The 24,491-nt window shown below is 40.5% G+C and overlaps 1 protein-coding gene across 7 annotated transcripts in view; it reads right to left on the bottom strand.

Moving 5' to 3' along the window:
- ZFYVE9 (zinc finger FYVE-type containing 9) overlaps nt 1-24,491 on the bottom strand; it is a 197,011-nt gene that overhangs the window by 32,863 nt on the left and 139,657 nt on the right. For all 7 annotated transcript variants that reach the window (XM_072649451.1, XM_072649457.1, XM_072649458.1 and 4 more), the window contains one exon: nt 259-483. In XM_072649451.1, the coding sequence (XP_072505552.1) occupies nt 259-483 (225 nt within the window). The remainder of the gene's footprint in view (nt 1-258; nt 484-24,491) is intronic.

The raw sequence follows: 24,491 nt of genomic DNA, 5'->3' as shown, positions 1-24,491 counted from the left end.
TCTAGGGCGGGGTGACTACGGACACAGGAGTTCCCCAGCACCAAGAGCAGCACAGTATTGTTCTCCACTAAGAGAGATGAGGGGTCCTGCCCATGATCAGACAGCTAGGAAGGGTCAAGGCAGGCAATCCTGCACCTCTACCTCTTGGACTCGGCCCACCACATCATGAGTTGTTCCTGTTTCATGATTTCAAAGAGCAGCTCTGGATAATGCACATTTATAGTGAGTGTTAGGGCTCACAGTAGGGCTTCAACTTACGTCTGTACTCAGCTCCAAGCCTCAGCATTAGTCTGATGGGGAATACTTTTGCCCAAGGAGTTTCCCACTTCTGGATAAGAATCCCAAATAAGTATGGTGGAGTTGGGAGCACTAGGTCCTGCAATGACTGGTAAGTTGATGTGACATACAAGAATCCACCATGTTCTTTGCTGCCCAGGAAACTCTGGCTGAAGAAGGAGTGTCCCAAACAGCTGACGACATTCCCTGAAATAAAGGCCTTTATTAATTTATAAAATTGTCTTTGAATCCACAAACTTTTGGCGCAAAGTACTGAGCACTGTGTGGGAGGCACTATATAATAATGATGATGACGATGAGACAATAACAACATGAATACACATGAACTTAAGCTGTAATATTTTTAGTCAACGATTAAAAAAACAGCCATTTTATCCATCTGAACAAGAATCCACAGAACATTAAATATAAAAGGGATATTAAAAGGATGGTGATTTATCCCAGAACGATTTCTATCTGGATTCCTTTGAAAAAATATGAAAACAAGATAAATAATAAGAATAAAAGATTTATTTTTAAAATTTGGGATCTACCAAACACCTAGAAAAAGATGACCAGGTGGCTAGAATAACACATTAAAAGTTTGTGATTCTTCATAAACTAACAGAAAACAAATTCTCATCCTACAGACCCCAAACTGCTCTTGAGAATTCAACAAATCAAGTGCGCTGGAAATGAACAGATAGAAAAACTGCTACCCACAAAATCCTGGAGATAACATTGATTCATAAAAATTTAAAGAACACTGTAATAGATTCTGCCAAAGCAATTATTAATGAACTTAAAACTCACATTATAGTATAAAAGGCTTTCAAAACATAGGGAGATGTAGAGAGAAGAAATTCAAAACATATAGGAACATACTAGCAGCTAGGTGGTGCAATGCAGAGTGCTGAGCCTGGAGTAAGGGAGACCTGAGTTCCAATTTGGCTTCAGACACCAGCTGTGTGACCAAACAAGTCACACAACCAGAACGCTAGTAACCTGTCAGCCTCAGTCTCCTTGACTGTAAAATGGGGATAATAATCACACCTACCTCCCAGGATTATCAGGAGGACAGAATGAGATATCTGTAAGGTGCTTATCACACTGAGTTAGCATGTATCATGAGCTCTATAAAAGCTTATTCCATCTATCCAACAGATAAGGTAATGAATACTAACTAGCATTTATAGAGCATCTTTAAGGTTTGTTATGCACTTTACACGTGTAATTTCATTTGTTCCTCCTCACCATGTCATGAGGTAGGTGCTACTTTTGTCCCCATTTTACAGATGAGGAAACTGAACCCAGGGTCACACAGCTACAGTGGAACAATGCCCCCCACCAAGCCATCTCACTAAATCTACAGCATGTTAGGTCCTGAGACTGTCCCAAAGTGGGAGATACCAAGAATCAATTAAACAAAATAAAAAGCATGAAAAAATAGAAAATGTAGAATATTACATCAGAAAAATGACTGACCTGGAAAAATGACTAGGAGAGATGATTTAAGAATTACTGGACTATGTGATAGCCATGATCAAAAAAAGATTATAAAGGAAAACAGCCCGGATATTCTAGAACTAGAAGGTAAAATAGAAACTGAAAGAATCCATTGATGATCTCCTAAAAGAGATCCCCAAATGAAAACTCTCAGGAATATTATAGTCAATTTTTTTTTCTAATATTATTGTCAAATTCCAGAGCTCGCAAGTCAAGGAGAAAATACTGCAAGCAGCCAAAAAGAAAAAATTCAAATACTGTGGAGCCAAAGTCAGGATAACACAAGACTTTGCAGCTTCTACTTGAAAACATCAGAGGGCTTAGAATATGATATTCCCAAGGGCAAAAAAGCTAGGATTACAATCAAGAAACACCTATCCAGAAAAACTGAGCACAATCCTTCAGAGAAAAATGAACATTTGATGAAACAGAGGACTTTCAAGCATTCCTGGTGAAAAGACAAGAGCTAAACAGAAAATCTGACTTACAAATACAAGACACAAGAGATGCATTTAAAAAGGTAAACAGGAAAGAAAAATCATACAGAACTCAATAAGATTAAACTGTTTACATTCCTACATGGGAAGATGATACTTGTAACTCATAAGAACTTTCTCATTGTTATAGTAGTATGAAAGAATGTACGTAGATAGAGGACACAGGTTTGAGCTGAATATGATAGAATGGTATCTTAAAAAATGGAAGTAGTGGGTGAGAAAGCGGAATGTACTGGAAGAAGGGGGAAAGGAAAGGTAGAATGGGGTAAATTATCTCACATAAAAGAGGTTACAAAAAAGCTTTTACAGAAGAGGGGAAGGTGGAGAAGTTGGGGAGAATGTTTGAACCTTACTCTCATAGGAATTGGCTCAAAGAGGGAATAACATACACATTCAGCTGGATATAGAGATCTATCTTACTCTGTGGGAAAGTTGGAGAGGAAAAGGATAAAAGAAGGGGATGGAAGGGAAAAGAGAATTAGGGAGGCAGTAGTAAGAAGCAAAAGACTTTTGTGGATGGACAGGGTGAAAGGAGAGAGTAGAAATAAAGAGGAGAAAAATAGGATGGAGGTAAATACATTTAGTAATCATAACTGTGAAAAAATTTTATGGAAAATTTCTCAGATACAGACCTCATTTCTCAAATATATAGAGAAGTGAGTCAAATTTATAAAAAATAAAAGCCATTCCCCAAATGAAAAATGGTCAAAGGATATGAACAGTTTTCAAAGTAATCAAAGTTATCTGTAACCATTTTGGGGAAAAGTACTCTAAATCAGCACTTATTAAACTGTAGGTCGAGACCACAGGTGGGGTTATGAAAAATATGGCAACAAGAAAAAGTTTCTGAATGCACAATGACCCAAAATTAATCCAAAATCAAGTGCATCATGGCAGCACTTGCCCATGCTGCATCCCACAACTTCACTGCAGCCTTGGTTCTGAACACAAAGCATGTGCACTTTGCACTGCCTATGCTCTCAGGCCACCCAACACCATGCCAAAGAAGCTGAAACTCGAAAAGGGGTTGCAAGTGTAAAAGGATTAAGAAAGCCCACTCTCTATCACTACTGCCTAGAGAAAGGCAAATTAAAACAATTCTGAGGTACCACTTCATACCTATTAGCTTGGCTAATATGAAAGAAAACAAAAATGACAATTGTTGATGAAGATATGGGAAAATTGAGACACTCATGCACTGCTGATGAAAATGTGAACTGATTCCACCATGCTGCAGAGCAATTTGGAACTGTGCACCAAGAGCCATAAAACCATGCATACCCTTGGACCCAGCAACACCACTACTATGTCTGTATCCCAAAGAGAAAAAATGGAAAAGGACTTATATCTGCAAAGACTTATAGTAGCTCTTTTCTGGTGACAAAGAATTGGAAACTGAGGGGATGACTGTCAATTGGGGAAAGGCTGAACAAGTTGAAACGTATGACTATGATGGAATATTATTGTGCTATAAGAAATGATGAGCAGAATGATCTCAGAAAAATCTGGGAAGACTTACAAGAACAGATGACAAAGTTAAATTAATAGAACCAGGAGAACATTGTACACAGTAACAACACTGTACAATGATCAACTGTGAATGATTTAGCTCTTCTCTGAAATACAACAATCCAAGAAAATTCTGAAGAACTTATTTTGAAAAATTTTATTCATTCCCAGAGAAAGAACTGAAGGAGTCTGAATGCAGATGAAAGCATACCTCTAAAAAATTTTTTTCTTGTGACTCAGGTTTTTTGGTCTGTTTTCTTTCACACCATGATTAATGTGGAAATATGTTTTATATGGCTGCACATGTATATCATATCAAATTGCTTGCCATCTCAATGAAGGGAGAGGGGAGAGAGAGAGAGAGAATTTGGAAATCAAAATTTTAAAAATGATTTTTACATGTAAATAGGGGAAAAATAAAATAACAAATTTTTTTAAACTTTAGAAGGAAAAAAAAAAATAAAGTTGTGCATGTAAAAAAAACCCCACTGCATCAAAAGTTAAAAAAAAGAGGTAAATTATTTATAAGAGTAAAAGATGGACTCCTACGGAGGGAAAAGAGGGTAGAAAAGAACATATTAGTACTGTATTAGACAAAGAGACCAGATTCTCTCATCAATCTGTATCTGTTCTAGACGGGGCTGATCCTGATCTCTGAGCCTCGATCCAGAGCACATCACAAAGCACACAATAAGAGAAAGTCACATCAAAGGATGGCCAAAGCCACACAGCAACCAAAGTTGAGGGCTAAGATTCTCCATGGATCCTTAGCACCACTTCCTTTCATGGAACTGAAAAAGAGAAGTTTGATAAGTTCCATCCCACATAGTTGAGCTTTTACGAGACATTCTTGTAGGTAAGTCTTTGTGCTAAAGAATTCTTTCATGGCTTCTCTAACTTCTTATGCTTTGCTTCTAGTTTCTTCAAATGTGTATCCAACTTGCAAACTGCCTGCTCAAGAGCTGCTACTTGCCTCTGAATTAAAGTGATCCGATGGTTTAAATCCTTCAGATTTCTACTTATGTTTACTGCAATGTCTCATTTCCAGATACTTCAAGCTAGTCAGTTTGTTCGTATTTCTCAGAAGTTTATTTCTTCACCGTTGGTTGTCAGCTCACTTGTCAGGTTAATGAGCATTTTGGAGAACATGCCACGGCATAGTCTCATCACTGTCCACCTCAGTGGGCTCTGTGGCCACCTCCACCACTGCATCATCTTGAAAGATCTATTTTCTTCAGTGAGCTTTTGAATCTCCTTTTCCATTTGGTTAATTCTGCTTTTGAAAGCATTCTTCTCCTCATTGGCCCCTTGCACCTCCCTTGCCAGCTGAGTTAGGCTAATTCTCAAGGTGCCAATTTCTTCAAGATTTTTTTGGTTCTCCTTTAGCAGGGAGCTGATCTGTTTTTCATGCTTCTCCCTCATCCCTCTCATTTCCCTTTCCAGTCTTTCCTCCACCTCTCTAACTTGATTTTCAAAATTCCTCTTGAGCTCTTCCATGGCCCGAGCCCATTGGGTGGGCTGGGACACATAATTCTCGATTTCTGTGTCTTTGCCTGATGGCAAGCCTTGTTCCTCCCCATCAGAAAGGAGGGGAGGAAGTGTTTTTTTCTCTCCGATAAAGTACCCTTCAATAGTTTTATTTCTTTTCCCTTTTCTTGGCATATTCTCCACCTAGTGGCCTGAACTCTGAATGTTCTCCTCACACCCACCTCGCCTCCTGGTCCTCCCAGCCAGCGTTTGGGGACTGAGATTCAAATGCTGCTTCCCGCCTTAGGGCTTTTGGCGGGGGCAGGGCTGTTATTCAGTGTTAAATTAAGTTCAGGTGGTCAGGGGCAGGGCCGCCTCTCTGGCTCAATTCCCTCAGGCGGTTTATGCACAGACCTTCCACAATGGATCCAGGCTCCCGCCGGCTTGGGGATCCGCCGTCCGCAGCCACCTCTCAGTCCCCACCTCCCAGGGGGGGGGGCCCGAGCCATGGGGGCACCTCACTCCCCTCTCAACCCGCCAAAGAGACTCTCTCACCTACCCCTGTCAGTCACCTGTTGGTGGCGGGGCCCGTGTAGCTGCTGAAGATCCCGCCTCCGGAGCCCTCTTAGAGCTGTGCCTCTCAGAGCCACGGCCGCCGCCGCCGGTCCGGGCTGGGCGCTGCGTCTGCAGCGCGACGGACCTTTTGCGAGAGGTTTGCAGGTCCCTCTGTGGGTGGGGGGACCCGCGTGGCCGCTGGAGATCCCGTCTCGCAGCCCTCTCGGATCTTCTTCCCACGTTGTCGCTGCCGCGGTAGGGCTGCTCTCTGCTTCTCGCCCCAGTCCACAGCGCGAAGGATCCCCCGCAAGAGGTTTGCAGGTCTCTCCGGAACAGAAATCTCCCTCGCTCCAATATTCCGTGGTCTCTGGGTGCAGAATTCGCCCTGGGTTAGTCCCCTCTGCCATTCTGTGTTTTGTGGGTTCGGAGCTATGTGTATCTGCGTCTTTCTACTTCGCCATCTTGGCTCCGCCCCTCACCACTGCATCATCTTGACCCAGACCCTCCCGCTGGACGCAGAGACACCCTCAGTCGTTCCAGTGTCCTTTCTATTCTCAAATTACCCTGGACTTGCTTATGTGCCAAACTTCAAGCTCCCCAACCATGGAAGATACTACCAGGCAATGCTTGTTGGTCATTTTTGTCTGTGCATCCCTATTGATTAGTACAATGCCTCAGGTAGAACTAACAATTAACAAATGTTTGTTGAACTGAATTATTTCTAAGCAACAAGTGATATAATAATAATTCACATTTCCACAGCATTTACATTTAAAATAATAATTCACTTTTATGGTTAATCATGTACTTTTCTCATGACAATCAATTAAAGCAAGTGTTATCCCCATTTTATAGATGAGGTTTGGAGAGGCTTACCTGATTTGCTCAGGGGAACACAGATGGTTAACAGGACAAGCCAGGGAGGAAACCCAATTCTTCTGAGTCTAATGGTCTTTTCCTCATGCAAACTGATCCAACAAAAAGATGCAGAGAATGATCTAGAGTTCTCAAAAAACGATACCCTAACTTCACTGAAACTTGAGCACATCTCAGGAAATTTCTTCTTTTTGTTTCCCACTTGAGGAAACTTGAGTAAGTCATTATACTCATCTCAAAATCATAAGGAAAGTAAATAGATTCATGAGTGTGAGGTTTGAGGTCTTAATCATCTCCCCCATGGATGACATCTTCAGTGAGCCTATAAACTCTGAGATCTGATGATGCCTATGACAACTGACCGTTTGTGAATTAATGGGAAAAAAACAGTATAGGCTACCACAAAAACAGAATTCAGGTCAAGGAGAAAGACCCCCTGATCAACCACAGGTGATTGTGAAGGAAAGGCTTTGTAAAGGGCCACAAGGAGAGGGCCTAGGCCTGGAATTCATTGGTGTCATGTATCTTAGAGAAGTGAGTGCCACCGATGAAGGCTGGCTTCCCCTTCACTACTTATCATCTTAGAGAGTGTTCTGAAGAACAGTAACATTACTGGGCTTGGCCAAAATCACTCAAGCAGTGCTGGTCAGAGGAGGAACTCAAGTCTTCTTGGAATGGAGGCTACAGCTATAGTCACAAAGTATTAGTAAATGTGAATTATATTATTGTGATTATATAAATCTATTTTAGGTTTTGCTTCAAAATTACAGATTTTATTCTTTCTTTACGGCCTCAAAATGTAAAAATGGTATGATCACTCAGAAAAAGCCAATTCTATCATTTACTTGCTTGTGAAAGGATAAAAATGAACTTTTCTTTTACCAAATAGCATCACAGTGTAAAGGTAAGCAAATTGCACAGAGAGGTAACACCTTTCTTTAACTCAAAAGCAAGAACAGAAAAAAAATGGTGATTGATGATAAAATCCTGATGAACTCTTTTTTTAAAAAAAAGAAATTCAATTTTATTTTATTTACAGTTCCAATTTTTTCCCTCCCCTTCCTCCACCCACTGAGAAAGCAAGAAAAACAAAATCCATTACAAATATATAAAGTCATACAAAACAAATTTCTATATTAGTTATGAAAAAAGAAATAAAGGAGAGAAAAAGAAAGAAAAAATAAAAGCAAGTAAAAGAAAGAGAAAAACACTTCAATTTGCACTCTGACTCCATCAGTCCTTCATATGGAGGTGGATGGCATCATGCTAGAATTGTGTCTGGTCATGGTGTGGATCAGAATTACTAAATCTTTCAGAGTGATTATCTTTGCATTACGGCTGTTACTGTGGATAAAAAGTTCTCCTGGTTCTCCTCACTCACTGCATTTTTGATGTGGAAACCATCCTCTTCATCGTTTCTTACAGCACAACAGTATTCCACCACATTCCACCACAATTTATTCAGTTATTCCCAACTGATGGACATTCCTCCACAAAAAGGAGCTCCTTCTCTTCACTAATGACATTTCTGACATGGTGATCAGTTTTAAAATTTTTATATCTTTAAACTATATCAATCAGTTAACTAGGATATACTAAAGACCTACTATGTGCCGGACACTGTGCTAAGCTTTGGGGATACAATGAAAGGCAAAAAACAGTCCCTGCTCCCTGGGAACACAACTTTCAAATGACTATGTTCAAACACAATACAGAAGCAGGGTAACCGGAGGTAGCAGTATACACCCAAATGACTCGCCATGGAGGACACCAAATATTTACTGAAGAGCTGAGAAATGACTACTTACAAAATCTAACATCTACCCAAGAATCCAACAGGCAGATTTACATATTAAATTAACCCAATGTTGCTAAAAATTAGTACAAGACGATTTTGGCATTTGTGTTTTGCAATGTGATATTGTGGATAGAAAGCCTTGGAATGTAGGAGACGGGGGGAGTCATGCACCTGCTTCAAATTCCACTTCAGGTATCTACTAGCTCTGTGACTATAAGTGTGGATCACAATGACCAAGGCAGGTCAAGTGCTACTATTCAGATGTGAGTTATGACAAACTCAGAAAGTTCAGCTTCCTTATCTGCAAAATGGGGAATCAGAACAAGGTGGTAAAATGGAAAGCATGCTGGAGTTAGAATCCTGTCGCTGGCACCTACTAGCTGTAAGACCACATCACTTTTATTCTGTGAGCCTCGGTCCTCTCCTCTGCCAAATGGGGATAATAACAGTATATACCTCAGGGGGTAAACATAAAGTGGCAAACCTTAAAACCTCATATCAATGGATATGAATGAATAGTATCAAAAGAAGAATTACAAACTATTAAAACTCACATAAAAGGATGCTCCAAATCATTAACAATAAGTGAAATGCAAATAAAAACATCCCCCAGGTTTCACCTTGCATCCTACAAACTGGCAAAATGACAAAAAGCAGGAACAGCCAATGTTGGAAGGACAGGAACACTAACTCATGCTTAGTGGAGCTGTGGAAGTATAACCATTTTGGAAAACAATTTGGAACTATGTAAATAAAGTGAATAAAAACATCCACACCCTTTGACTCGAGATTAAATTATTATACCCTATGGAAGTAACTGGAAAAGAAAGCCTCTGTGTACACCAGGACATTTATAACAGTACTTTTGGGGTGACAAAGAGCTGGAAATCAGGTAGGTGCATGCCAGTCATTTGAGAAAGGGCCGAACAAATTGGGATCCATGAATAGAACAGAATGTTACTGTGCTGTTAAGAAACAATGAAAATGATGAAAACAGAGAAGCACAGAAAAAGTTACATAAAGTGATGCAATGCAAAAAAGGAACACCAAGAAAACAAGCTAGAGCAGTGCTTCTTACACTGTGGGTGGTGACTCCATTAAGAAGCACTGAAGGGGTCGCGAATGGGAAAAGTTGATCTAGAGCAGGGGTGGGGAACTTGTGGCCTTGTAGGTCCTTGGGTGCAGTGGTCTTCGGATTGAGTCCAAATTTCAAGGAACAGATCCATTAATTAAAGGGATTTGGATTCAGTCAAAGGGCTGGGCTTGAGGCCTTAGAGGGTCCCATGTGGCCTCGGGTCACAGGCTCCCTGCCCCTGGGCTAGACAAAGATGACGAAAATGCACAGGCAGAAGTCAGAGATGCGCTGCATTCCGTTCCAGAGTACCATAATAAAGCGAGTCGCATGAAGTTCTTGGTTTCCCAAAGGTTATATTTACTCTATACTGTACTCTAATCTATTAAGTGGGCAATAGTATTATATGCAAAAAAGTACACACCTTAATTAAAAAATACTTAATTGCTTAAAAACGCTAAACATCATCTGAGCCTTCAGCGAGTCATAATCCACCAGTGCTGGTGGAGGGTCTTGCCTTGATGTTGATGGTTTGTTGACTGGTCAGGGCACTGACTGATGAAGGCTGGGGGGACCACAGTAATTACTTAAAATAGGACAACAGGGAAGTTTGCCACATGTATTGACTCTTCCTTTCACCGGAACACTGATAGGCCACTGGACAGTTATTAATTGGCCTAAGTTCAATATCATTGTGTCTCAGGGAGGCCCAAGGAAAGGGAGAGAGATGGAAGAAAGGCTGGTCAGTGAGGCAGTTAGAACATTCTCTCATATGGGTACACGTCACAGTGCCTCAAACCCATTACAATAGTAACATTAAAGACCACTGATCACAGATCACCACAACGGATATGATAATAATGAAAATGTTTGAAATGCTGCAAGAATTGCCAAAATGGGATACAGAGACACAATGTGAGCCTGTGCTCTGGAAAACTGGCATCAGTAGACTTACTTGATGCAGTGTGGCCACAACTTGTCAATTTGTAAAAAATGCAGTATCTGTGATGTATAACAAAATGAAGTAGGCCTGTACATGGAAAGAATGACCACAAAACCATCACAAGTGAACACTGCAAACTGGCCCCAAAGAAGAAACAAGAAGAAACTCTTCTGCAAAGGTGGGAGGCCCACAAGGCCCACCGCACATATCTTCAGAAGTTTTCCAGGTATTGATTGGTTTTGCTGGTTTTTTGACTGCTTTCTCTTATTTTTTAAATTTTTCTTTTTGTTGTTATATGAAATGGCCTCTCTGGGAACAGAGAAAAGGAACCAGGAAGAAATTCTGGTGACATAAAAAATGAAAGGACACCAACAAAAATCACCATCATCACACTGGATACCGACCTCGAAGGGCCACTGTGACGGAATTGCTTTACAAGGCCAAAGTGATTTAGGAATAATCCTTATTAAATTTTGCCTCTGAAAGTTACTATATAATCAAATTTTCCCTATTTGAAAAATGAGAATGATATTTGCACTAGATACCTTATAGGACTATTGTGAAGAAAGTGCTTTGTAAACCTTAAACTGACAGAAATGAGTTATTATTCTCACCAATAACAAAACCTGATTTTCCCAATAATATGTTCTATAATATGATGAATAAGAGTAAAATCCTGAAAGGACAGAGGGAAGGAACACTAAAATTCTACATTTCTCAAAATGTATATTTCTTTGGATTAATATAAAATTGTAAAATGGCAACATTTTCAAAACTAATTTCAATTATTTCTATTCTCAAAGGGAGAAAAATCCTTGGAAGATGCTCTTCTCTTTAGTTATACTTTTTAAGGAAAGGTTCAGCTCAGTTACAGTTGCTTTAGATGATCTGGTTAGTTCTGTCACTGAATCAGGCCAGAGAAGCCCCTACTCTTAAACATATTCTTCAATACAGTGACACTGGTATGTTGGCTGTTCCTCCAAGACTCTCCATCTCCTGGCTCCAGGAATTTCCTCTGGTTTTCCCCATGCCCAGAATGTTCTTTTCCCTCCTTCCTGCCTCTTGGCTTCTCTAGTTTTCTTCAAGTCCTGGCTAAAATCCCACCTTCTACAGGAAGTCTTTCCCAAACTCTCTTAATTCTAGTGTTTCCCCCTATTGATTATTTCTTATTTATCTTGTATATATTTTCTTTGGTCTATAGTTGTTTGCGATGTCCAAGAAGACAGGGAGCGTCTTTTCCCTTTCTTTGGATTCCTAGTGCTTGGCACAAAGCCTGGCATGTAGTGGGCATGTAATAAATGTTTACTATTTTTGCTATTGACCATCCATTCAGAGGTATCTGACATTGCCAGGTGATTTTAAATCACCCAACAGTTTATTAAAATAATTTAAAATCACGTGCCCATAATAGAATTTTATAGTGCAAGGGAACACTATCATAATGGTCTGAAAATAGAAGGTACTCTTTATTTCAGCCACTCCCTCCATAATTGAGCTTGTACAGGAGGGAATGATTGAAACAATCTCTCACTGTCTTCTGTACTCCACATGCGACTCAATATATATATTTTCCCTTCAAAGGGACCTTAGGAAGACTGCCTATATTCACACAAATGTACTAATACTTCTCTAGTAGAGGGATCAGTCTTTTTTTCCCCTCTAAAGCTCTCAAGATACATGAACGTCCCAAAGGGGAATAGGATGCCCAGAGGAAGTGAGGACAGAAGTGACAAAAACCTCTGCAGCACGTGTAGTCTATCTCAAATTGGTCTCTGTTCCTATGTCAATAGGCCCCGTGGGAACTGTCAGGGATGACGATCTCGATGGCTATAGATCAACAGATTCTCTCTATGCTCCTTTTCTCTACCACACAAATGCACCAAAGAAATCCTAACCCTCAGCAATGCCACCACACTTAGACGTGGCTGCTGCCCAAAGTCTCCACTTCTCCAGGAGCTTGCTACCATTAGCTGACGTCAACAAGACAGGAAGAAGCACATTATCCATGGCCAAAGAATGGCTCTGTCCATCCTGGTGGAAGTTACAAGAAACTCAACAACCACAATGAGGACGATGACAGCCATCACCACTAGCGCCATCCTCCTCCCAACATCTATACAATTTCAAAAGCTTTTGCTTTCATTACCCTCTTATACTTGCTGATATATGACACTTCAATATTTGAAAAAAAAATTACTGTGCAAACATCCCTGGGAGATTCCCTATGAGGTATACATCAAGATAAATGAATTCATGAGATCTTTCTCTGACATGAGGTTGTGTTGGAGAAAAGGAAGCGAAAGAACAAGCTAACTAGGCCTCAGAATCTCTTCCCTCTGTTAAGCTGACTTCTCTTTCTCCTCACCGCAACTCCACGACTTGAAGTCAGCATCTTGCTGACTACAAATGTTTCTGCACAGCAAGTGTGCGTCACACAAGGCAATGGGCTGCTCAGTCACCAGAAAGGAAGCCATTCGACCCAAATTCTAGTCCTGCATCCTTCCCTGCTCACTATGTCCCTGGGCAAGTCATTTTCCTTCCTCAAAGGATCAATTTCCTCATCTGTAAAATGGGGGTAATAACACCTGCAGGATCAACCTCACAGGGTCCTTGTGAAGCTCAAATAAGATAACATGTAAAACATTTCGAAAGTATTATGTAAAAATATAATAGTCAATATTATTGAGTTAATACTCCTGATGAAATCACCATGAACTAAAGATATATTAGTGCCCACAGCTACATTAAAATTCTTTTTATTAAACTATTATTTATTTTGAATTGCCTTAAACTATTATCAGATAATTTCAATTCTTATTTAATGTAAATTATTCAGCTGAATTTCATTCAACACCAGCAGACCCATGATTGCTCAGAATAACAGCACTGGATACTACAATTTATTTCAATTCCAAAAGCACTTAGGTACCTACAATGTACATAGCAAGGAGACAATAATAAAAATAATAACTGACGTTTCTATAAGGCTTTACATTAGTGTCCATACCCAACCTTTAGTAAGCCTTGCTCAGATGTGTAAACCTTCTGTGTGGGTTATCATTGTGGTAACTGGCTTACAACTAAATCCATCATTCAGAAAGCACATGCTGCTAAATGATGGGAAATGGGGACAGCACTGAATGATCATCTCTCAGGTACCTCTCAAAACCCCTCATCAACTCCCACACTCAATTATTAAATGCCCACAGTTCATATGGATATGAATACTCAAGATAACTAAGGATTTATATAGTATGGGAACACCTAGCCGCTCTTGATGAATTCAAGTTACCAGACCCAGGTGAATCATATATTCTCAGACCTTGAAAGAAGTGGAAGATGGGATTGCTCAAGGATTGTCAGTGATATTTGAAAGATCATTAAAACAGCCACACACCATAATACTGCTGAAGGGCAAATGTCTCAACATTCCAAATGGAAGAGAGGAGAGTTTGCTAACTATAGGCCAAAATATAGACAGTTGGCATAAAATTGAAAGCAAACCAGAGATCATAAAAAAATCAGAATAGCTTCAGCAAGAACAAGTCATGCCAAACGAGCCTTTTTCCCCTCCTTTTCCTAACAATATTATTATACAGATGAAGGACATACTATAGATATCACTTACCTGCAATTTCTGGCAAAGCTTTTCACAAAGTATCTTGTATTACTGAAGAGATATGGCTAAAACACCCCTCACCAAACTACTGCCCTGTCATGGCAGAGAGGCTTGCATAGCTCAGTGAAACTGAGAGCTATGTTGTACAGCATTATTCAAGATGGACAGGTCTTGGAAATTTTTCATTTCTTAACATTCACTTCCACAAGAATTAGAATTCAAAATTTCCTCCGAATGTCTCCCTATCCCTCACCCCAGGACAGCATGCACCCTATCCACCTCTTCCTCCAGTCTGTCCTCCCTTCTATTACCCACTCTTCTTCCATCCCCCTTCCCCTCTATTTTCCTGTAAGGCAAAATAGATTTCTATACTCCATTGCCTGTATAGCTTAATTTCCAGCTGCATGCTAAAACAGTTTTTAACATTCATTCTTAAAACTTTGAGTTCCATATTCTCACCCTCCCTCCCCACCCACTCTCATTGAGAAAATAAGCAATTCAATATGAGTTATACATGTGGAACAATGCAAAGCACTTTCACAAGTTATGTTGTAAAAGACTAACCAAATTTCCCTCTGTCCTACCCTGCCCTTCATTTATTCCATTCTCTCCCTTGTCCTGTCCTCCCACAATAGTGTTTGCTTCTGATTATCCCTTTCCCCAATTTGCTGTCCCTTCTATTATCTTCCTTCTCCTTTCCCCCTCCCCCTTGCCTTCTTGCAGAGTAAAATAGATTTCCATATCCAACTGAGTGTGTTACTTCCTCCTTAAGTCAAATCCCATGAGAGTAAGGCTCAATTATTTCCTTTCATCTCCCCCCTCTTCCCCTCCATTGTAGAAGCTCTCTCTTCCCTCCTGTATGTGAGATGATTTGCTACATTCTACCTCTCCCTTTCTCTTACTCCTAGTACATTCCATTCAATACTAAATTTTATTTTCTTAAGTATTCTCCCTTCATATTCAGTTCACCCTATGCCCTCTGTGTGTATATGTATATATACACATATGTATGTATACATACACATATACATATACATACCTACACATATATAATATACACATACACACCTACATATATATATATTCCCTCTAACTACCCTGATACTGAAAAAGGTCTCATGAATTACAAATAACATCTTTCCATGTAGGAATGTTAACAGTTCAACTTTAATGAGTTCCTTAAGGCTTCTCTTTCCTGTTTACCTTTTCATGTTTCTCTAGATTCTTGTACTTGAAAGTCACATTTTCTATTCAACTCTGGTCTTTTTCAACAAGAATGCTTGAAAGTCCTCTATTTCATTTAAGGACCATTTTTTCCCCTGAAGTATTATACTCAAGTTTTGCTGGGTAGGTGATTCTTAGTTTTAATCCTATCTCCTTTGACCTCTGAAATATCATATTACAAGCCTTTTGATCCCTTAGTGTAGAAGCTACTAAAACCTGTGTTATCCTGATGGTATTTCCACAATACCTGAATTGTTTTTTTCTAGCTGCTTGCAATATTTTCTCCTTGACCTGGGAACTCTGGAATTTAGCTACAATATTCCTAGGAGTTTGTCTTTTCAGATCTCTTTCACGAGGTGATTGGTGAATTCTTTCAATATTTATTTTACCCTCTGGTTCCAGAATACCAGGGCAGTTATCCTTGATAATTTCATGAAAGATGATGTCTAGGCTCTTTTTTTGATCATGGCTTTCTGGTAGTCCCATAATTTTTAAATTGTCTCTCCTGACCTATTTTCCAAGACAGTTGTTTTTCCAAGGAGATATTTCACACTGTCTTCTATTTTTTCATTCTTTTGGTTTTGTTTTATAATTTCATGGTTTCTCATAAAGTCATTAGCTTCCATCTGCTCCATTCTAATTTTTAAAGAATTATTTTCTTCAGTAAGTTTTTGAACCTACTTTTCCATTTGGCTAATTCTGCTCTTTAAAGCATTCTTCTCCTCATTGGCTTTTTGAGCCTCTTTTGCCATTTGACTTAGTCTATTTTTAGAGGTGTTAATTTCTTCAGCATTTTTGTGTGTCTCCTTTAGCAAGCTGTTGACTTTGATTTTCTTGCATCTCTCTCATTTCTCTTCCCAATGTTTCCTCCACCTCTTGCTTGATTTTCAGAATCCTTTTTGAGCTCTTCCATGGCCTGAGACCACTGCATATTTATTTTGGAAGTTTTGCATGCAGAAGCCTTCACTTTTAGGTCTTCCTCTGAAGACCTAAATTGTTCCTCCTCATCCAAAAGGATAGAAGAAAATACCTGCTCACCAAGAAAGTAACCTTCTATTGTCTTATTTTTTTCCCCCCTTTTTGGGCATTTTCCCAGCTAGTTACTTGACTTTTGAGTTCTTTCTCAAGGGGAGGGTATACTCTGGGGACCTGTAAGTTCTCAACTCCTCCAAGGTGGAACAATCAAGGGAGAGTTTATTCTTCTCCTTGCCTATGCTCTGGTCTGTGAGCAGGATTCCCTCTCCAGAGCCTCCACCAGATGCACCACACCAGCCAGCACTTCTCCTCACCCTAGGGCTCCCACTCAGGGCTGAGATCCAGATCAGCTGCTCAATTCCCCCAGGGGCTTTAGGCCAGGGCTCCAACAATGGAAGATGCTGCTGCCCAGGGGTGGGGCTAGATTGCTGTGTTCCCTTCTCACACAAGTGAAGAAGCTTTCTCACTGACCTTTGTGAGTTAAGGAATCTGGGACCCACGGCTGCTGCTGGTGACATGGCGTCTCGAAGCCTGCTCCAGTCCTGTCCTTGCCATGGTGCAGCTATGCTCTGTGCCTGTGCTGGGCTGTGCTCCACTCTGTTCCTGTGCTGGGCAGAGGGTTACTATATTTTTAAAGGTGTTATTTTCTTCAGCATTTTTTGGGTGTCCTTTAGCAAGCTGTTGACTTACTTTTCATGCTTTTCTTGCATCTCTCTCATTTCTCTTCCCAATTTTTCCTCCATCTCTCTTACTTGATTTTCAAAATCCTTTTTGAGCTCTTCCATGGCCTGAGACCAATGCATATATTTTTGAAGGTTTTAGATTCAGAAGCCTTGACTTTATGTCTTCCTCTGATGGTATGCTTTGTTCTTTTTCATCCAAAACAATGGAAGAAAATACCTTTTAAACAAGAAAGTAACCTTCTATAATCTTATTTTTTCCCCCATTTTTGGGTAATTTCCCAGCCAGTTACTTGACCTATGAGTCCTTTATCAAGTGCAGGGTATACTCTAGGGTCCTGCAAGTTCTCAGTTCCTCCAACATGGCACATTCAAGGGTAAACGCCTCTTCTGACCTGCGCGCTGGTCTGGGAGGAACCACAAGCACTCTTTTCTGCCCAGAATCTGTGAGTAAGATTCCCTCTCCAGAGCCTCCACCAGCTCCACCACATCAGTGTTCCTCCTCACCCCAGGACCACCACACAGGACTGAGACCCAGACTGGCCACTCAATTTCCCCAGGGTCTTTAGGCCAAGGGCTCCAAAAGTGGACACTGCTGCCACAATGGCTGCTGCCACCCTGTGGCTGTGGACAGACTGCACACCCCTCTCACCCAGGTGGAAAGAGCTTTCTCACTGACTTTTGAAGCTGTCTTTAGCATTTGTGAGTTAAGAAATCTGGGAACTGCAGCTGCTACCTGTGATTCTGTGCCCTGAAGCCTGCTTCAGTCCAATCCTTGCCACAGGGCGCAGGCTGGGTTGTGCTCCACTCCGAGCCCAGTGTGACAGACCTTTCCTGTCAGCCTTCAAGGCTGTCTTGGGTTGGAAATCTTTCACTCTGTTGTTTTGTGTCTTCTGCTGTTTTAGAATGTGTTTAGAGTCATTTTTTACAGGTATTTTATGGGCTATGGGGAGAGAGGTAGAGCAGGTCTATCTTTCTATTCCACCATCTTGGCTCCATCCCACCCCACCCCACCGTAGGTAGTTTGTTTTTTTTAATTTATTTGTTTAACTTTTAACATTCATTTTCACAAAATTTTAGGTTCCAAATTTTCTCCCCATTTGTCCCCTCCCCCCACCCCAAAACACCAAGCATTCTAATTGCCCCTATCACCAATCTGCCCTCTCTTCTATCATCCCTTCCTTGCCTTGTCCCCATCTTCTCTTTTGTCCTGTAGGGCCAGATAACTTTCCATACCCCATTACCTGTATTTCTTATTTCCTAGTAGCAAGAACAGTACTCGACAATTATTCCTAAAACTTTGACTTCCAACTTCTCTTCATTCCCTCCCTCCCTACCCATTCCCTTTGGGAAGGCAAACAATTGAATACAGGCCATATCTGTGTAGTTTTGCAAATGACTTCCATAATAGTCATGTTGTGTAAGACTAACTATATTTCCCTCCATCCTATCCTGCCCCCCATTGCTTCTATTCTCTCTTTTGATCCTGTCCCTCCCCAAGAGTGCTGACTTCAAATTGCTCCCTCCTCCCATTGCCCTCCCTTCCATCATCCCCCCCACCCTGCTTATCCCCTTCTCCCCCACTTTCCTGTATTGTAAGATAGGTTTTCATACCAAAATGAGTGTGCATTTTATTCCTTCCTTTAGTGGAATGTGATGAGAGTAAACTTCATGTTTTTCTCTCACCTCCCCTCTTTTTCCCTCCACTAAAAAGTCTTTTGCTTGCCTCTTTTATGAGAGATAATTTGCCCCATTCCATTTCTCCGTTTCTCCTCCCAATATATTTCTCTCTCACTGCTTAATTTCCTTTTTTAAAGATATGATCCCATCCTATTTAATTCACTCTGTGCTGTGTGTGCTGTGTGCGTGCGTGCGTGCGTGCATGCGTGTGTGTGTGTAAACCCACCAACTACCCAGACGCTGAAAAGTTTCAAGAGTTACAAATATTGTCTTTCCACGTAGGAATGTAAACAGTTCAACTTTAGTAAGTCCCACATGACTTCTCTTTGCTGTTTACCTTTTCATGCTTCTCTTCATTCTTGTGTTTGAAAGTCAAATTTTCTTTTCAGCTCTGGTCTTTTCATCAAAATGCTTGAAAGTCCTCTATTTCATTGAAAGACCATTTTTTGCCCTTAAGTATTATACTCAGTTTTGCTGGGTAGGTGATTCTTGGTTTTAGTCCTAGTTCCTTTGACTTCTGGAATATCCTATTCCATGCCCTTCGATCCCTTAATGTAGAAGCTGCTAGATCTTGTGTTATCCTGATTGTATTTCCACAATACTTGAATTGTTTCTTTCTAGATGCTTGCTCTATTTTCTCCTTGACCTGGGAACTCTGGAATTTGGCCACAATGTTCCTAGGAGTTTCTCTTTTTGGATCTCTTTCAGGAGGTGATTGGTGGATTCCTGGAATTCTTATTTTGCCCTCTGGTTCTACAATATCAGGGCAGTTTTCCTTGATAATTTCATGAAAGATGATGTCTAGGCTCTTTTTCTCATCATGGCTTTCAGGTAGGCCCATAATTTTTAAATTGTCTTTCCTGGATCTATTTTCCAGGTCAGTTGTTTTTCCAATGAGATATTTCATATCATCTTCCATTTTTTCATTCATCTTTCATTCTTTTGGTTTTGTTTTGTGATTTCTTGGTTTCTCATAAAGTCATTAGCCTCCATCTGTTCCATTCTAATTTTTAAAGAACTATTTTCTTCAGTGAGCTTTTGAACCTCCTTTTCCATTTGGCCAATTCTGCTTTTTAAAGCATTCTTCTCCTCATTGGCTTTTTGAACCTCTTTTGCCAATTGAGTTAGCCTATTTTTCAAGGTGTTATTTTCTTCAGCATTTTTTTGTGTCTCCTTTAGCAAAGTATTGACCTGCTTTTCATGCTTTTCTTGCATTTCTCTCATTTCTCTTCCCAATTTTTCCTCCACCTCTCTTACTTGATTTTCAAAATCCTTTTTGAGCTCTTCCATGGCCTGAGCCCACTGAAAATTTATTTTGGATGTTTGCGATACAGAAGCCTTGACTTCTATGTCTTTCCCTGATGGTAAGCATTGTTCTTCCTCATCTGAAAGGATGGGAGGAGATATCTGTTCACCAAGAAAGTAACTTTCTATGGTCTTATTTTTTTCCCCTTTTCTGGGCATTTTCCCAGCCAGTGACTTGACTTCTGAGTTTCCTCTTCACACCCAACTCACTTCCATATCTGCCCAGCTACTGCTTGGGGGCTGAGATTCAAATGCTGCTTCCCAGCCTCAGGGCTTTCAGCAGGGGAGGGGCTGCTATTCAGTGTGAGATTAAGTTCAGGTGCTCAGGTGGGGGCAGGGCCGCCTCACAGGGCTCAGTTCCCTCAGGGGGTTTATGTGGAAACCTTCAACAATGGATCCTGGCTCCTGCCTGCTTTGGGAGCCCCTGTCTGCTGCTGCCTCCGCTGCTCCCTACCAAGGGGGCCTGAGTTATGGAGACACCCCGCTCCCCTCTTGGCAAGTTGAAAAGACCCTCTCACTGACCTATGGCGCCTGTGGGTGGAGGGACCTGCGAGGCTGCTGGAGATTCTGTCCCTAAGCCTGCTTGGATCTGCTCCTCTCGGTGCCAAGTGGCCAAGGCAGGGCTGGGCTCTGCTCCGGGTCCGGTGCACGACAGACCTTTCGTGTTAGTTTTTCAGGTCTCTCTGGAACAGAAATATCCTCCACTCCATTGTTCTGTGGCTTCTGTTGCTCCAGAATTTGTTGGGAGTTCTTCTTTACAGGTATTTTATGGGCTGTGGGTTAGGAGCTAGCATATGTGTATCTTTCTGCTCCACCATCTTGGTTCCATCCCCCCCCACAGTAGGTAGTTCTAACAAAGGTGGTCCACTGGAGAAGGAACTAGTAAACCACTCTAGTATCTTTCCCATAAAGAGATGAAATTGCAAGAAGAGTCTCTCAGGTACAAAGGTGTCCAATATGCTACTGGGGAAGAAAGGAAGACAACTACACATATCTCTAGTATTAATGAAGCATCTGGGCCAAAGCCAAAGGAAGCTCAGCTGCAGATGTGTCTGGTGATGAAATGAAAGTCTGATACTGTAAAGATCAATATTGCACAGGAACCAAAAATGTAGTAAGATCTATGAACCAAGATAAGCTGGATGTGGCCAAATGAGATAGAAAGTTTAAACACTGACATATTGGGTGTCAGTGAACTTAAATGGATAGGAATGGGTGAGTTCAATTCAAATGACTACTACATAGACTAATGGGTACAAGAATCCCTTAGAATAAATAGAGCAGCCCTCTCAGTCAATAAAAGGGTTGAGAAAAGCAGTACAAGAGTAGAATTTCAAAAATGATAGAATGGTATCTCTTCGAATCCAAGGCAAACCATTCAACATGACAGTAATACAAGTCTATGCTCCAACCAATGATGCCAAAGAGGCCAAAGTTGATAAATTCTTTGAAAACCTACATCTTCTAGAAATAATACCAAAAAAGATGTCACATTCCTCATAGGGAACTGAAATCCTAAAGTAGGAAATCAAAGAATTAGAATAACAGTCGTTTGCTTTGGAGCACCAAATAAAGCAGGGCAGAGACTAATAAGATAGTTAGATTTCATCAAGATAACTCAGTTGGGGGGGGGGGGTGGAGACTGGGGGTGAAGTCAGTATGACGGAGTAGAAGCAGGGACTTTTAGAGCTCTCCCCCCAAGCCCAGCCAAATACTTGTACAAATGACTCTAAACAAATTCTGTAGCTGCAGAACCTACAGAATGATGGAGTGAAGCAAATCTTGAGCCCAAGACAGCCTAGAAGGTGGAGGGGAAGTGTCCATTGTGCTAGGCTGGGAGCAGAACACAGTGCAGCAGGAATTGTGCTGGCACAGATGGAACCTGAGCAGGTCTTGGAGGGGAATGAATCTCTGGTACCTGTGGTGGTTTTCACACTTCACAACCCCAAAACACTGAGGACAAATTGGAAGGTCAGTGGAAAAAAACCTGTTGGACCTGTGTGAAAGAGCAAAGTGGCCTGGTCTCAACCCCAGGGTGGCGGAGGGGGTGGAAGAGCCTGCAGGAGCCATAGCAGCAGTAAGGGCAGCAGCAGCAGAGGCTATTTCTGGAGTTCTAGGCCCACATATTGTGGGGGGATCGAGTGGTTGAAAGTACACTCCTCCACCTCCACTGGAAGCAGAGAATCACCTTGACAAAGAGCTCAAAAGTCAAGTAAAAGGCTGGGAAAACGAGCTAAAAATGGAAAAAGAATCAGATTGTAGGATCTTACTTTGGTGACAAGAAATACAAAATATACAAACAGAACAAGACAACAAAGTCAGAGCCTCTACATCCAAAGCCTCCAAGAAAAATATGAATTGGTTTTAGGCCATGGAAGAGTTCAAAAAGGATTTCGAAAATCAAGTAAGAGAAGTAGATCAAAAATTGGGAAGAGAAATGAGAGTGATGCAAGAAAATCACAAAAACCGAGTCAGCTGCTTGCTAAAGGGGACCCAAAAATGCTCAAGAAAATAAAGCCTTAAAAAACAGACTAACACAAATGAAAAAAGAGATCCAAAAAGCCAATGAGGAGAAGAATGCCCTAAAAAGCAGAACTGGCCAGATGGAAAAGGAGGTCTAAAAGCTCAGTGAAGAAAATAATTCCTTAGAATAGAGCAGATGGAAGCTAATCACTTTATGAAAAATCAAGAAATTATAAAACAAAACTAAAGGAATGAAAAAATAGCAGACGACATAAAATATCTCACTGGAAAAAAAAACTGACCTGGAAAACAGATTCAGGAGAGACAATTTAAAAATTACGGGACTACCTGAAAGCCATGATTAAAAAAAAAAGCCTAGACATCATCTTTCAAGAAATTATCAAAAAAAACCCTTCCCTGATATTCTAGAACCAGAGAGTAAAATAGATATTGAAAGAATCCACTGATTGCCATCTCAAAGAGATCCCAAAAGGAAAGCTCTTAGAAATACTGTAGTCAAATTTCAGAGTTCCATAGTCAAGGAGGAAATATTGCAAGAAGCCAGAAACAAACAATCTGAATATTGTGGAAACATAATCAAGATAACACAAGATCTAGCTGCTTCTGCATTAAGGTATCAAAGAGCTTAGAAATGATATTACAGAAATCAAAGGAGCTAGGATTAAAACCAAGAATCACCTACCCAGTAAAACTGAATATAACACTTCAGGGGAAAAAAATAGTCATTCAATGAAATCGAGGACTTTCAAGCATTCTTGATGAAAAGACCAGAGCTGAATTGAAAATCTGACTTTCAAACACAAGAATCAGGAGAAGCATGAAAAGGTAAACAGGAAAGAAATCATAAGGGACTTACTAAAGTTGAACTGTTTACATTCCTACGTGGAAAGCTAGTATCTGTAACTCTTAAGACTTTTCTCATCATTAGGATAGTTGGGGGGATTATATACTGATAATATTTAATATAAATTTTGGACTTTAATAAGGGCCAAATCTTAAAGTAAGAAGAGCCTTGACCTAATAGTCTCCTTTGTTAAACTCAGAGAATGCCTTTTGGTGTGTCAGCAAGCAAATGGGACTTCCTTACCAGACCCTTCCCCTGGCATCTTAGTGATAAGGAAAAGCACAGATGTCCTGGGATGTAATTTCAACAGAAACTTTGCTAAAGGTACCCTTTCCTGTGTCAGCAGGATACCTGTCATCAGAGTGGTAGGATTTTCTCCTTATCTTATGTCACAGAGACATATGCTACAGAAAGGAGATTCATGCAGCTTGGGATCATAAAACTCAACTGACATTGCTTTGTTAATTGTCTTGTCTTATGAAATTTATGATCTGTTCAACTAAGAGAGTTCCTTTCTCATGGCAAAATTTATAAAAACCAGAAGATTTCTGTACCGGACAGCCAGATTTGATCCTAGCTTCGTAGCACTATGTAACCGTTATCTTTATGGGGATTTATTTAATTAATTAAATCATAAAATGTATGCATTTAGCCTGTTGCCTTTTCTCTAATAAAGTTTTCAGGTCAACAATACATATAGACAGACAGCACAGAGTGAACTGAATATGAAGGAATGATAGCTAAAAAAATAAAGTTAAGGAGTGAAAGAGGAATCTATTGGGAGGAGAAAGGGAGAAATAGAATGGGATAAATTATCTCACATAAAAGAGGCAAGAAAAAGCTTTTTCAATGTAGGAGAAATGTTGGGAGGTGAGAGGGAAAGAATGAATCTTACTCTCATTGAATTTGTCTTAAGGAGGGAATAATATGTACATTCAATTTGGTATGAAAAATCTATCTTACACTACAGGAAGGTAGGGGGAAGAGAGTAAGTGTGGGTTGGGGAGATGATAGAAGAAAGGGTAAATAGAAGGAGGAAGTAATTAGAAGTAAACACTTGAGAAGGGACAAGGTCAAAAGAGAATAGAATAAATGCGGTGGGGTTAGGATAGGATGGATGGAAATATAGTTAGTCTTTCACAACATGACTGTTATGTTTTGCATTACTACACATGTATAAC

This window comes from Notamacropus eugenii, chromosome 2 (assembly GCF_028372415.1).
Source record: "Notamacropus eugenii isolate mMacEug1 chromosome 2, mMacEug1.pri_v2, whole genome shotgun sequence".
NCBI lineage: Eukaryota > Metazoa > Chordata > Mammalia > Diprotodontia > Macropodidae > Notamacropus > Notamacropus eugenii.
Note: the sequence above shows the minus strand (reverse complement) of the source record. Positions and strands in the feature narration are given on the sequence as shown.